The 12,985-nt window shown below is 42.6% G+C and overlaps 1 protein-coding gene across 4 annotated transcripts in view; it reads right to left on the reverse strand.

The window, feature by feature from the left end:
- TBC1D1 (TBC1 domain family member 1) overlaps positions 1–12,985 on the reverse strand; it is a 203,471-nt gene that overhangs the window by 3,035 nt on the left and 187,451 nt on the right. For all 4 annotated transcript variants that reach the window (XM_006918936.3, XM_025051767.1, XM_006918937.3 and 1 more), the window contains 2 exons: positions 9,598–9,767; positions 2,829–3,002 (listed from right to left, as the gene is read on the reverse strand). In XM_006918936.3, the coding sequence (XP_006918998.1) occupies positions 2,829–3,002; positions 9,598–9,767 (344 nt within the window). The remainder of the gene's footprint in view (positions 1–2,828; positions 3,003–9,597; positions 9,768–12,985) is intronic.

Here is a 12,985-nt window from a genome sequence, read left to right on the forward strand (position 1 = left end):
AAATATATATATAAATTTATGGTATGTATATATATATTTATGGTATAAATATATATATTTATGGTATATATATATTTATTATGGTATATACACCATAAATATATATATATATATTCCCCCCTCCCTCATTTTCAAAACAGGAAAAACAAGTTTTTGAACAAGATAACACTTGTGCCAGACAGACAATTCATGACTCAAAGTCTAGTTCTGGCTGTGCCACTGGAACACTCAAAATAGAAGGAAAAAAAGACTGAGATGCTAAGTTCGTCAGCTCACCAGGCAGGGGGTGGGCATGTCCGGTGTGCATCTCCAAGCTGTACTCTCTGATCCTTACCCATGGTCAAGGCCTGGGCCACAGCCCATCTCGTCTCAGTGTTCTGAGGTGTGCTGCACAGCTTAGCAGTGAGCTGTTCTGCATGGTCATTTACTGTTCTGTATTACGGTCAGGTCTCCTCAATGAGACTGAAGCTGTTTCATGGAAGAAAACACGTCTTGTCCTGTACATGAGTGTGGCCTCACACAGCACCTAGCTCATTGGTGCTCAGTGACTTTTAGTTGATTAAGAAAAATGTATTTCCATTATTTGGCACCATCTGACATGTCTATGTAATCATCTTATGTGTGCGACTGGACAAAACAGGTTAATAGTTTGGTCTCCAGTTGCTAGACAACATTCTTAAGCATGTAATAAGAACATAAATGGCATTTTGGTATGTCTAACAACAATATGGACAGAACAAAGCTAGAAAATAGGTCAATTTTGATACTTTGGCAAAAAAGAAGATTTATATTAAAAAAATAGACACTATATTAATCACCTATCCTTGCACTCTGAAACTGTTTTAAAAAGGTATGAGTCTCACAGAACTTAACATAGTCTGAACTTAACATACTGAAAGACAGTAAATCCATGTGACTCATAGAAGGTAATGGGAAAACTATATGCAAACACCCACAAATTGACACAGCGCAACATAATCCCTGCCCTTACTCTTTGAGAGCAGCAGTGTCTTATGGGTCTTGGTGGCCCTGGCACCAGCCCAGCAAGAACTCAGTAAATACCGGTGAACTGGCATACGCTGCAGTCCTGAAGGCTGCCTCCACACATGTAGAGCCATTGGGCAAGGAAGAGCATCTGTCAGTACTATTGCCGCCTGATGCCTTTCTCGAGGAATGTAGGTATCAGAGCAGCTTTTTACAACTCCCTTTCTTCATGAAAAGGGACAGTATCACAGAAGCAACATAAAATTACTCTCTACCCCTCATCTCTCTCTTTCTCTCTCTCTCTCTCTCTCTCTCCCTCCCTCCCTTTCTCCCTCTCTCTCTAACACACACACACACACACACACACACACACACACACACACACACACACACACACGCACATGAGCCCAATAAAATGAACCTTTTATTTGAGTATTGCCTAGCTCAATAAGCCGAGTGCTTCAAATGCAAATCTGAGCTTTGTTAGAAACGTTTCCATTACGTCATATTTTGGGGACTCACTGTTTGTTAGAAAGTCATTTAAAATTACCCCCTACACTGTAGACCCTTACAGGCCAGATAAATCTCCTTATCCCATGGAGCCTTCCCTTCAGGCTACAGCCGAGACGTCCTAGAGAGACTGTACACAGACATATTTTCAGTTAGGACATCTCTATCTTGCGGGGAGAAAAGCTGCTAAATTTCCGAAGGTGACAGGTAGTTAGGACTGAAGGGAAAGCATTTCTTTGTTCCTCTATAGTAAACATCTACTAGGGTCTATTGGGACAAAACCCTGCTGGGAGAAATGCATTTCAGACAAGGGTTGATTTCTTAGGCTCTCAAACGCTGGCCTTTCTCATACCACCGCCAAGCTTATGTCTGCAAAGCTTGGAGAAAAAAAAGAGGCTCAGATCAGGACGGAAAGCTTATTCTAAGGTCAGCCCAAGAACACCATGAAACACATACTTGGGGGAAAATATGTATTTCTCTCTCTAGAAACTAAAAAAAAAAATCTTTTTAAACACTCCACAAACTATTCCTTAACACTGATAGCATTACCACCTATTTATGATGTCAAAAAAGTTCCATCTTATTGGTAAAGAAGCTACGCTAAGCATTCTTCTTGTCCTTGTCACACAAATAAGAGACAGAGCAGGTGAGCAGCCTGCCCAGAGTGACAGCGTGGGTGAGCAACACTGGACCTGGGAAGACCAGGTCTCCAGATTGCACCTCTGTGCTCACTCCACGTCACCCTTCTGTGTGCAGGGTCTGTGTTACCATTTTTACAGTAGGTCCTCATCCACACTTATCTATGTTAGAATAGAAGCTTCTAGAATGGAGAACTGTGTCCTTTGTTAATCAAACCTTTGTATTTGCACTGAGGACTCATGTATCATGATCACATGCTCTGGTTTATTTTGTGAGGTAGATTTTCGTGTCACTTTCCTCCCTTAATATCCTTCCATGGACCTAGCTAGTTTTGCTCATGGAAGCTCAAGCCTCAGATTCTGTCATCATTATTCAAAGCACAATTGCTGGACTCGGCTAAGAGCACCAGGGCATCCTGAACTCAAGTTCATCTCGAGGCCTGTCTCCTAAAAGGCTAAGTGCGGAAGCAGCCTCTCAGAAAGCTCCAGGACTGTGTGATCTCAGCAAAGGATAATCTGTCTGCTCCCTAATAAAAAGGCCCAATTCTTCCGGGATACCTTTGATCGCAACTATAAACAGAGAGGGGACAGAAAGGTCCTGCGGTCATGGGAAAACTCAGCCTGCTGCTGCCTTTGGTGAGTTAATGAACGACCACACACTCGGGATTCAGAAGGTGCTTCGTAAATAAGCTCTACCTGCAGTTGTTCGAGAAGGTCAAGGTTCTGTTTGCGTAAGCTGCTGTTGGTTTTCTCTAATTTGTCCATTCTTTGGTTGTCACTGAGAGGAGAGGAATCGATAAGTTCTTCTTGAAGGACGTGGTACTCAACTTCATAAGCTTGTAACTGTTTAGAGATGTCCATCTCAAACACCTGTTAAATACAGAAAAGTCATGAGGCACTGGAAATGAGAAAAATCTCACACACACAGACACACATAGACACACACACACACAGACACACACACGCGCGCGCGCGCGACCATGTCAATGAGCAGCATCCCCCAAACACTCTATGCCTGTACTATTAGCGATAAATAAGGAAAACGCTCTACTCTGAGAAGGTAATAATTTTATTTGGGAAGAAAGGCTAGAGAAAGCATTTAGAAATAAACCTAACATAACAGTTAAGTGTGGGTCTCTGATACTCATTTTCCAGAAGCCAAAATCTTATTTTAAAGAGGCTTACAAAAATTTATTTTTAGTTCTTATTTCAGTATGCATTTCCTTTTTCTCTGAAAATTCTATTAGGTTAGCTATATCAGCTATCGGTCAAAGGGAGGAAACAAAACAAAACAAAAGAATCATAGCCCTACTTGCCCAGTCACCGAGTCAAAGTTTAATTATAGTTCAGTTGGGTTTTCAGAGTTACAAGAACAGCTAAGTAATGGAACTGTTTACTAAAAACCCTTCTTTGCACACAAGACATGCAGAAATGAGCCAAAATCCAAATGTCACCCACACAGATGAGTGAATACGAAACAATGCCTGAGCTGCCTTCCTTCCCATAATAGTAACAGTGATGAAAAAACCACCCGTGTGAAAAACAACCCCAAGTGCACAAGTGAGTGAGTTGTTGGAGTCTGGACTTTCTCTTGGTGAGTGGGCTTGTTGGAAGCAGGGCTGAAGGGGAGGGCAGAGGGCAGAGGCTGCGGCCCCAGGCATCTCCTTTCTCTCCCACTGTTTGCGTGGGATCACCCCACAGGGCTGTGCCTCTCAGCACAGAAGTTAAGCCCCGCCTTGGATCTGGGGGAATCTGAGAATTCAGTTACCATATCAAAAAAGCCAACACGATCAGAACACACATTTAGAGCATGAAGTTAGACTTTACAAGAGCACAAATGACTATTCATTGTATTTCCTTAAGAAAGGCCAACAGAGTTACAATCAATGAAAACTCATTTCCTCTGATGACACCCTATTAGCATTCAAACACCAGTGAGTCCTATCTTCCTTGAAATCAATTTTCAAAAGCCATGTTTACTTGCTCACCATTCCCAACAATCTTATTTTCTCTTCCTTAAGATTAATTTCTCAGCTTCCTGGGTTTCGATTTAATTCAATGGATAATACTAATTAGGCACAAAAGTCATTCTATGACGAAAAACAAATAATGCATTGTATTTGTGGTGTGTGTGAACAGGTCACCGTATTCACCTGATTCTCTGTCCTCCCTCAGTGACCTGAGGTCAGCAGAGATTATCAGCTCTATTTTCAGTGGAGGAAAATGACTCAGAGACTTTGAGTCAGACTCAAATCGGGGCTCCACCGGTGCCTTCCTGAAAGACCTCGACTAAGTTACTTGACCTCCAAGGTCAGCCCAAGAACACCATCAAATACATACTTGGGAGAAAATATGTATTTTTCCCAGGATCAGTTTGTGGCCTCCCACATGGGGTGATACCACCTACTTCCCAGCATCACAGTGGGAATTACACAACACAATCATGGAAGTTCCCAGCACACGCCTGGCAAGTTGACCAGGTGCTCGCTTAGCTAAGAGACCTGCTTCCACACACTTGTGAAACCCTCACATTCAACCTCGTGCTTCAGCAAAAATTACAAAGGACACCACATCATGGAATATTTGAATAGCTCAAAAAGAGTAAAAACCACCAACATTAAAACCGAGATTGCTGTGGCATAAAGTGTGTAATTATAAACATGGTGCAGAATAAATGTCGTATACACAGTTACTTTTTCTCTTCCACCACGATTCATTTTTAAAACAGCTCCTAACCTGGGAGCAAAACCTCTGGCCTTTTACACAGATTGATGATCTGCCAAGGTTAATGGCTCTCAACTGTGCCCAAAGCTATAAACCCTTTCGGGCCTCCATTAAGCCCTAGGAACCATCTTGGGTCATAATCATCTCTGCTTAATTGCATCATTATCTCCTGGCAGTCCAAATACTCAGAGCCCTCAGTTTAGCAGTATGCTCCAGAATTTATCCCCTATCGTGGCAGTGTGTGGCTGGTCGTGACAGGAGAGCCCCAGTTCTCAAAGAAGGCTTTTTCAAGTTGTTATATATTCTTTATAACCGTAATTATAAATGGCTTCATGGTATTCTAACAACTCAACATAGAACCATGTTAATCTATTCATCACATGTTGTATATCCAGTTACTTGCAAGTTTTTGTTATAAATGACAACTCTAAATATCCTTGTACATATGGCTTTTCCCATATTTTGGATTATTTCCTAAGGATACAGTCCAAGAAATGGGATTACTGAGTCAAAAGGTATGAATATTTTGCTGGCTTGTGATACATATTTCCAAAACTGCTTCCCGAATGGGAATAATCAACATACGATGCCATTAGAAACACATGAATGTGCCAGATACAGTATACCTTTGGCACTGTGTGTTGGCATTAAAAAGTTTCCTTTGGTTGATCTAGTAGGTAAAGCACTGTATGTTATTTAAATTTAAATTGCACATGAAACTAAGTATTTTCCCAGATATTTGTTTACTAAATGGTGTTCTCTTTAGTGAGTTGTCTGTTTATGTTCTTGGCTCATGTGGTATTGGAGACTCAACGTTTCTCTTTGCAGTCTGTGGACACTGTGTATAATAAGCCATTAATCCTGATGTCTGCAGAACTGGGCCACATACTTTCCACCTTCCCAACCCCCAGACCCTGCCCTCCACTTGTTGGTCTTAGTGGCACACCAAAGGGCTGGAGAGTGGAGTGGTCTGACCAGGTATCGGCAGTAAGGGGGTATGGTGTGTGTAGTAAATTTAAAAACAATACTAAACCCAACTAAAAGTTGGTCTGCTTTTTATTATCACCACGTGTGAGCAATCCTAAACAAGCCAGTGGTAAAATAAAATGCCCCTCCAGCCACACCCCATCCTCTTGGTGGGCACTGACTGGCCTTTATAGAAAGGACTCCTTTTCAACAGCGCAAACTGCCCAAGCGGTGAAGGCTCCTCTCAGGGGCAGAGGCAGCTTGCTGCGGCCTCTGAGGAGCGCCTTTTGGACAAAGGGACCTTGTTAAGATGCTGGTTTCCATCACACAAGCTCAATTAGAGCAGAGAGCTGTCCAGTGTGTTTACAATGAAGTTGCCCATAGTGGAGCTTTTCTAATGTTCTCCTGTGTGTGAATGCCCAGGAGATCTTGTTAAAATGCAGATTCTGATTCAGCAGGCCTGGGGTGTGGCCCCAGATTCTGCATTTCTAATAGGTTCCTACGTGATACAGTGACAGTGCTGGCTCAGGCCATACTTTGAAAGGAGCCTAAGGGATGCTGAAAATAGGTATTTGCCCTGTGTCCCAGAGCCCCACTGTTTTCCTTCCTTACACGGAACTGAGGCTGCGTAAGCAGGCGGCACTCACCATGACAAGAATACGAACCTGACCTCCTCCGAGTTTGTTTATTCCCAGGGTTTCCCTCCTTCTTGAGTCAGAGGATTTTTATGGTTTATATTCAACGGACGGTCAAGTCACACTGAGGAACCCCACATGGCCTTCAGAGACCCTCTTCCCTCTGCCCTGGACTCTCAGCTCTCGGCCTGTCCACACTGAGCCAGAGTTCCAGAGCCCTGTTCTCAGCTACTGTCTCTCCCATCCTGGATGCAGACTGTGTCCCAGTTGCTCAACTGTGACTATCTATAGACAGGGCATTTAATGAAACAGATCTCACAGAGGACCACCCACCCACCCACCCACAGGCCAGTCTGCTCAGCTTCTACCCTGTGGACCTCCGAGACTTGAGCCTGGGGGTTCTCTGACTGCAGAAGAATCATATTGTACCCCAGGCCTCATTTCTGAGTAGGATTTTAGACTAGAGCACCCCTTGGAGGGGAGAGGGCAGTGAGAGGGACAGAAAGTCTGAAAGAGCACTCAGATGTCAAGTTCCAGATGGAAAATATGGGAGAGAAAGAGGGCAGAGAGCCACCTGGCATTGTAACTGTTTTCCTGTCAAGACTTTTGGCAGAATAAAAACCTGGAATCCAAAATGTAGAAAAAAACTACACTGCTAGTCCTCAGTCCCTAACCGTCCCCCCAAGCCCCCCACCCTCACCCCAGCAAACACACAAGCTGAACACGTCAGGCATCTAGAATTTCTCTTTTCTCACTCCCATGGCTTTGCATTGCTGTGATCAGGAATCAGCAAACTACAGCCTGTGGACTGAATCTGTCCCACTGCATGTTTCTGTAAGCAAAGTTTTACAGCGACACAGTCACTTTATTCCTATACATATTGTCTATGGCTGTTTTCTAACTAAGGGCAGCAGAGACCTCATGGCCCATAAAGCCTAAAATACTGTCTGGCCCTGTACAGAAAGTGTGTGCCGACACGTATTGGCGCATCCCTTTAGGCCCAGCTGAACTGTACTCCCTCAGCTCTCAACCCTCAGCACTCACTCCCTCAGCCCAGCTCCCATAAGCCCTCACACAAGCACCTCTGTAGCTCTGACCGCACTTGTAATTACTGGATTACACACTTATTTTCTGCAAAGGATGGGCTTTGGTGTCAGAGAGACACGTTACATTCCTGGCTCTGCCACATTACACAGGGTGTGGGGCATGTTACTCTCTCCATGCCCAGTTTCTCCATCTATGAAAACAGGGATTATAATATACGTCCCAGAATTGTTAAGGAGTCAGTGGAATAAAGGATGCCAAGTTCAAAACAGCTTCCTGAAACAAATCAGGTACACACACACAAAACTATTCTCTCTCCATGTGCCCATGGCCATTTTTCCAACATTTAGAGTACACGAGTATCCATATACAGAAAGGGGGACAAAAATGAGAAAATGGGATTTTTTTTCTAGAGCTCAATATCCAGGACGTAATCTGAATGTCAGCTGTGCAAGGTCAAGGCACTCACTGGACACAGACTTGGTTTTAGGGAACCAAGTCTCTGTGTTTGCCCTGGTAACCATAAAAATATAAGTATATACAATGGAAGCTCTGAATTCTGTACAAAATGCCAGAATTTAAGGAATCAAAAGGGTGGAGAATTCAGTATTAATATACAGGTAAAATAGAGAAAAAGCCTGTAATTAAATGACACCCAGAGACACCTGGGGGTGTGAGTAGCTACAAAAGCACCGTGAGGCCAGAGGACCTGAGTCTGAGACCCTCCCTTTCCACTTTGCAGCTGGGTGACCTTGGGCCAGTTATTTAATCACTTTGAGCCCTAAGTTCCTCATGGGTTAAAACCATCTCTCCTCTCAGGAGTGCGGTCATGATTTAATGAGATCATATGTATTTATAGATTCACAGAGAACCTGGCAAAAGTGGGGCCTCGACCAGCCAGTTATTCGCATCGAGAAAACGTGCCAGGGCAGTAAAACACAGAGAAAGGCAAAGCCCGTCAATGAACCGAAGATGAATGTGCAGAGTGGCGAGCTGCTCTCTCACACAGGCATGTGAAACGTGCAAAGATCCAAAGTGACACCCGGCACAACACCCTCCCCTGCTCCAGGCCACCTTCTTTTCCTGTGCTCAACGTCTAAGGAGGACAGCAAAGGAAATTACAAATGCTGTGTCTGAGTGTGATCCACTAGAATCACTGGATTCCTCTTGGACAAACAGAAATCCTCAGAACAAGGATTTTAAAAATAGCTTTATTTCACTATTTGTTTTCACCAAATTGCTCTTGTTTTCATGATATCTGGAGCAGGTAAGGTAAGTTCTAGGCTTATGAGAGGCCCTACTACTGACTCTGCAGTGCCCGAGGCAGAAATCTCTTCCAGAACATTCTTAACCATCTGGCCTCTGGACACTTTCAGGGGTGACCTCACCCTCTGCTAAGCAGCTTAGTCCTTCATAGTCAGCAATCGTTATTGGAAGATACCTCCTTATACAGGGTCAAAATCTGCTCCCACTCCTAACCCAGACCTTGTGACAACTGGTCCAGGTGTAATTACTGGCTCGATTCACCCCTAACCCCTAACGTTTCAGAGAGTAATGGTTCTACTGTACCCAGAAACCAGAGGTTCTGAAATTGCGGATGTGAAAATAAAGTCTATTAACACACGCGCGCACACACACACCCATGGAACAAGCTTATAGAAAATATATGCTCTATCACGACTCTGCTATCAGAGTTATCCTTAAAAAATTCCAAATACCATACAGCAGGAAAGTCAAAGCACTTATTTTATAAAAGTCCACATTGAAAAAATGCATGTATTTTGGAAGAACACATGACTAGGCGGGTAAAGCCTCTTAATCATAAGAAACTACCGGTAATCTGTGCTGGTTATCAGACCTGAATATTGCCACCATGTTTCAATGTGGCATCTCACTATTGCACTCACATGTGCACACTCTGACACGCCTTTAATCATTAAACATATACATAGTTGTGACGTGCCTCCTACATGCCAGCACAAGAGATGCTGTCCAAAATACAAAGTGGTAGAAAATAGGTCCTGTTCAAAAAAAAAATTAAGCGTTCACATATCTCAGATTGCTTCAGCTTTTGGAAGGTTTAGGTTGAATCATACCTGATTGATGGTCTTTTCCATTTGCACCAGGCCCAGGTTGGGTAGTGTGTTTTTTATAAAGTCAACTATGGTTTCTAGGTTCTCATGCTGCAGAATCAAGGGCTTATGGCTTCCCAAGAGACTTAAAGCCACTTTAAATATGACCTCTGATCCCTGAAGAAAGATCATATCTGGGAAAACACAGAAATGCAGAAAGTTAAACCAGACCAGCTTCTGATGAAATGCTATTCCATTTCCTTTTCCCCATGTCATGGGGCAGGACAGAGGGAAACATGACCCCAAACTGCAAACTTTATTTATTTTTTTTAAAGCCTGGTATTTCAGATAGGGTTGTCAAGACAATATTGCAAATAATAAAAGAAATATAGATAAACATACTGCTCAGCTTTTGCCAAAGATTCATATAAATCTTTTTTTGCTCCAAAAATATATTAAATTCAAAACTGCTTCAAAAGTTAAATTGAGAAAAAGATTACTTTTTATTAGTCTATTTTTTTTTTTTCCAGGAATGCTCTGGATTTTAAAGGAGTTACTAAAACATATGTTTTTACGAGTGAAACAAAGTTTTTTGGTATACAGCCTCAGATATATAGCTTAAGATAAAGTTTAAAAAAAAAATGCCTGTTTCCTCTATTTTGAAATAAGGAGTTGAATTAAAAAATCTCTAAAAACTATAAAATGTCTACTCAATTGCAAAAGTACATTATTAAATATTTAAAAATAGCTTAATAATGAAATAAAAAACATCTTCCTCAGAGGAATTAAAAAACTTTGCCAGAGTTATTTTCTAGCTCATGTTATATATATTTTCTGTTATCAATCCCAATATTGACTGCACACAGTGAGGCGATGGGTGAGCAACCAGCCCAGGCCCTGACTCCCCCATCCCCACAGAGCTGAAGCCGCTCCAGAAGGAGACAAACTGCCCTAGCATTAAAGCCCAGTCCTTAACTACTTGTTGGGTAACTAAATTCAGGCAAGTTACCTAACAATTGGAATAAAAATATATGATATAATTTTAAAGATGAGAAGATGAGAGAACCTAAATCTAACTAGAGGCAACTGTCAATACTTCTCTCTCTCACACCGAAGGATAATGGAAGAGACAAAAAGTTGTCAATTTCATCAAGTCAAGGCAAAAGCAGGTGAGAGGAAGAATCCCCAGCATTATGCCTCTCTTGGCGGTTTAGTGTGACGACATGTGAAAGCCATTAAGAAACAGGAAAGCAAAAGCTGGATGTTTTTGTGCAAATGACAAAGATGTCTAAGACAGAGTGGTCTGTGGACAGCGAACGGGATAGTCCTAGGTGCCGAGTGGCCGGGTGAGCCCTGGTGATGCTCTGTGGCCTTCAAGAAGGCCGGCTGGGTGCAGCCTTAAGCAATGAAGCTGCCGGGATCAGCCTGTCTCTCAGAGCTCAGGGCCAACACACAACCGCTTGTGTTGCGGGACGGCCCCACAGAACCAGAAAGGTCGGACAGCTGCCTCCCTCTCTGGTTTGGCTGTAGAGGCTGGGGAGATAAATGAGAGAACTGATCACGACTCTGGAAGTTCAGCTTCTTAGGGGGAGTATTGTGTTTATCAAGGCAGTGCAATGAAAGAATATTCCTGTGAAACGTCTGCTTCATAAAATACACAGTCTACCCACGTAATTCACCACTACAGAAAATAAAAAGACTTAAAATAGCACTATAACTAAGATGTATTTTTAAACAGAAAAGTCATTTCCAAAAATGAAACAAAGCAAATTTGAAGATTCTGTGATTTAGACACTAAGACTTCCTTTCAGTATGTGAACATTTATAGCTGGATAGACTGATGGTAGCTATCAGGATAAATATCAAGATGTTTTGGGCAGGGGTCCTGGGGACTGGACTGCATTATCAGACCAATGACTTACTACAGCTCAATTTCTTTGGTCTCTGAGGGACAAGTATCTTGAAATTAGATACAGTACCACATCGAAGGCAATTAAATAATCATTGGGGAACTTTTTTGAGCATAATCAAATGTGCAATCCATATCTGTGGTCTCTTAACGTCAACGATGGGTTTTCTAAGTTTAATTCCTTTAGGATTTTGGTTTTTAGAACAAATCTACTTAGTACAGTGTTTCCTACGAGTCTAAACTCAGACTTTTCTGGACAGTCTGAAGAAAACAAAAGGAAGTTTGCAGAGGTGTTTTTTTTTGTTTTTGTTTTTGTTTTTAACTCTATTGGTATGTTAAAAACTAAACAAATATAAATCTATGTTTATTTCATTGGTTTTAACAGACTATTTAACGTAATAAAAAAAGAAATATTATTTTCTAATGCTATTGCCAACACCTTAAGAGTATTCTTATCTGCTGAAAAGTTTCTCTAACTTAAGTTAACAAGCATTCACTGGACATCAAATACATGTCAGGCACTGTACTGGGCACTGGGGAGTCAGCCATGAACAAAGAACAAAGTGTGGAGATACTAACAACCATTGGTTTGGTAGAGTTATGCCCAGGGTGTTATGAGAACAAAAGAGAAGAAAAAAGTCCAAGCAAAGTTGGTGGCCAAACCCAGTCTTGAAAAACCAACAGAAACTTCCTAGGTAAGAAGTCAGGGAATAACACTCTGAGCAGAAGGAGAAGAAGGTATTGATGCGCAAGTGTGAAAGAACCACATCAGGTGTGGGAGCCAGGAAAAAGAATGGCAAGGGAAGAGCTGGGGCTGCAGGTGAAGGATGGGGCCCGATCCCCTTCTGCCAGGCCACACCGTTCCAACTCTACCCAGACTGCAGCAGAGCTCACCGAAGGCTCTCTTCCCGTTTTTCTCAGTAGGTCAGTGCACTGGTAAGGAGATGATGTTAACAAGATTCATGTTATGGGTCTAATCCTTGCAAGAGCTAGTTAGCTTTACGTAAAGGAAAGCCACCTTCCAAGAGCCACTGCCGAGACCACGCTGACGCCTCCAGCACACTCAAAGCGCCCGCTGCAGCTGCGAGACGCTCAATCACCAGCGCTTGCGGAGGCCCACTCCAGGTGCCCATCCTTCCGAAGACAAGCCAGCTGGTCATCTGTACTAGTGAGCATGGGAGAGCTCAGCCCCAGAAGTTTCTGTTACAATGGGGGGGAGGGCTGAACTAAGTTCATCTGGGTGCACGGTGAAGAATGGGGCTGAAGGGTTGAAGGAAAGACCCCTCACAGTTTTGCCTGGAGGAAGGGGCTCTGAAATAAATCTGACTACACTTGGGGGGCAACATCTATATTCTTTAAACAACGAGTGCATTTGTCTCCCTCTGGAAATTTAGAAAATTAAATAATATTTAGATAGCAGTGAAAAAAAAAAAAAATCTTCCCTTTAAACCCCACTGCCCCAACCCAATTATTTTCAGTTTTGCCCATATTCCAATCTTTATA

This window comes from Pteropus alecto, unplaced genomic scaffold, assembly GCF_000325575.1.
Source record: "Pteropus alecto unplaced genomic scaffold, ASM32557v1 scaffold5, whole genome shotgun sequence".
In the NCBI taxonomy this organism is placed as follows: Eukaryota; Metazoa; Chordata; class Mammalia; order Chiroptera; family Pteropodidae; genus Pteropus; species Pteropus alecto.